The sequence below is a fragment of the Xenopus laevis genome, chromosome 1L (genome assembly GCF_017654675.1).
Source record: "Xenopus laevis strain J_2021 chromosome 1L, Xenopus_laevis_v10.1, whole genome shotgun sequence".
NCBI lineage: Eukaryota > Metazoa > Chordata > Amphibia > Anura > Pipidae > Xenopus > Xenopus laevis.
This window is the reverse complement of record NC_054371.1, coordinates 114704503-114707292: the sequence shown is the minus strand read 5'-3', so window position 1 is coordinate 114707292 and position 2790 is coordinate 114704503. Positions and strand designations below refer to the sequence as shown.

At 34.9% G+C, this 2790-nt stretch overlaps 1 protein-coding gene across 1 annotated transcript; it reads right to left on the bottom strand.

Moving 5' to 3' along the window:
- Window positions 1–762: 762 nt before the first annotated feature.
- crygdl.30.L (crystallin gamma D like gene 30 L homeolog) lies at window positions 763–2214 on the bottom strand. Its single transcript, NM_001093851.2, is given in 3 exon segments — window positions 763–1095; window positions 1674–1916; window positions 2181–2214. Coding segments are annotated over 3 exon segments (528 nt in total). The 5' UTR covers window positions 2190–2214; the 3' UTR covers window positions 763–819.
- Window positions 2215–2790: the final 576 nt, after the last annotated feature.

Genomic DNA, 2790 nt, shown 5'->3' with positions numbered 1-2790 from the left:
AAAAAGTCATGTGATTTCCCTCCCCATCCCATATTTGCATATGTAAATTAGGATTCAGATTCAGTTCGCTGAATCAGAATCCTGCTGAAAAAGTCCGAATCCCGGCCGAATCCCGAACCGAATCCTGGATTCGGTGCATCCCTAATTTTAAGTAAATAAATTTAACATGCACATTTGCAATGTTACTTATATATCATAAAGCATTACATATAAGGCCCCTATGCAACTGAACTTTAACAAGCTGCATCTGCAGCGAATCATCTTATGTACATGTTATTCAGATGTGCAGATAAAGAATATAAAAATGCCTTTTATGTAGTAGGCATATTAAAAAGTGTTGTATGCATTAGAACATGCATTACTCCTTCCATTTGGAAACTGGACAGAAGTTGGAGCAGCTTGAGACTAATACATCTATACTAATTTGAAATTATCTTTACCTCTAAACCCAAACCTAAGTACAGAATACTGTACCATACTTCTTGATTGCATTTTAAATTCAGTTTATTCTTCAGTTTGGCATTAGCTGCTGAACGTTTGTTAATTTATTTATCAAACTCAGGGACTGAGCAAAGAGTCAGCATAAGATAGAAGCCGGTCTTGGTGTTGATGATTTTACTCCAAACAGGTATTACTGGGAATCTTTGTAACTAGACAATTCCATACAAGTAAACACAGCCTTTTTCATTAAGCCATAAATATAGAATTCAACCTAAAGCTGCATTTCAAATTTAAATAAATGCTACAGACAAATAATTTTAAACGTGTCTATTTTATTGAATCACCAATATAACTGTATTAGTAGATTTCTGAGATTATTTAAAATCTGTGATAAACTCTTCTGAATGAGCCAATTCTTGGGCTTGAGGCTCCCCAGTCATTATATCTCCTGTATTCTCCAGATCTCAGGTAGTACTGACGTCCCCTGTAGTTGGGTTCCTCGTAGAACATCCAGTGGCCATCAAACACATTGCAGGAGTGAATGTCATGGAAACGGAATCGATCATAAGTATTGGGGCAGTCATCAAAGAACTCCATCATCTGCCCTTGGAAGTCTCCTCTTTCATAGATTCTCATTTTGTATTGGCCATGGTACTTAGAAAATAAGATTAAAAACAAAATAAATATAGAGAAATACATATTTGGGTATTACATTTCTACTCTGAAACCTTTTCTTTAACCTTTTTTTTATTTATTATTATTATTATTATTATTATTACTATTATTTATGAAATATTTTCATTCTCAGTGCTGTGCAAAATGTAGACCTGCATATCTGCAGATTTTGATGACTTGTGTTTAATAGTGATTTTCTTTTATGCCTAGTGATAACAACTACATGATATTATTCCAAAAGTCAAGGTTATTTTTAGAATAAGATAACCAGATCATGTTTTCTCTTATATTTGTGTGGAACCACATATAGTACCTATATTTGCATAAGTTGATCAGAAACATTTTACACTGAACTGTTATATTGCTGGGATCTGTTCAGGTTTCTCCCAAACTAGAGATTAAGCTTTTACTATGGTTTTCTATGAAACTGGTACACGTGGAAGAAAAATGTCATTTCTTTCCCATAAATCCTACAGTTTTGTAAATAGTTGAAGTGAGGTACTTGGTTGTTGTGCCATCTTTACTGCTTGTGTAAAAAAAATGTTATAAACACTTACATTGGGAAGAAATCGACAGGACCTGATGGAGTCATTGAAGCCCATCCACCTCTGAAAGTCAGGGTATTCTCCTTGCCAGAGGTAATACTGGTGTCCCCTGTAACTGGGGTGCTCATAGAGGATCCAGTTTCCACCCTCTACCCTGATGGAGTTGCAGCGATTGAAGTATGAAGACAGGTCAGAACAGTCTGAGCCGCACTCATAGTGGCGCCCTTGGAAGTTCTTTTCCTCGTAGAAGAAGATCTGGAATAAGAAATGTCTGCATATTATTTCTTATTTTAGTAAATGCTAATCATTCTTGCTATTAGTTTGCTCTAATATAGTTATTTTAATGTAAGCATGTGCTAATTACAAACTGAAGTCTGAACATTAATTTTAAAATGTATAAATTTACTCACCAATACTATTCTGTCTTATGTATTAATAACAAATACTGTATAAGTGTCAACATGTGTAATATTCATTGTAATTATAAACCCTAGTTATAGCCAGTAAATTTTAACTTACCTTTCCCATTTTGATTGAATGGAAGTTTCAGTGCAATGGAAGGGAGAGAAGAGACAGCCTTTATATATGTCCTGTATTGCTGCTGTCTGCATAAGCTGAGACTAGTGATTTTGTTTTTCTGTCTAGTAAGGTAAATACAAAGACCTTTTGTCTTGCATTGTGTTTCATCTTGTGCTGTGACCGTTATCTCTCAGTGTTTTCTGGTACCTATGTTCCATAGCTTAACTAAAAGTGCTACCTAGCATTCTCACTAATTCCATAATATCAGTAAATGAACAAATAAATAAATGTATTTTCACAGTGCTAACAGCCACCAACCTTGCCAAAACATACAACACAGCAAAAGACTGAAAGAAAATACACCTTTTTCTACCACCCACACAACTTCAAGACTTGCAATCCAACATAGGGACTAATACCTGGTCTGACCATTCACTTATCTCAATAACTATCGACAACCATCACTCCTTAAGTCTTCAAGGCCAGTTGCATCTTAATGAGATTCTATTAATTAATACAATGAATCTTGAACAATGCAAAAAGGAGTATTTTCAACTCAATGCGACCCAGGTATTTCACCACCGAAATACACCCAAACTTATACAGGACC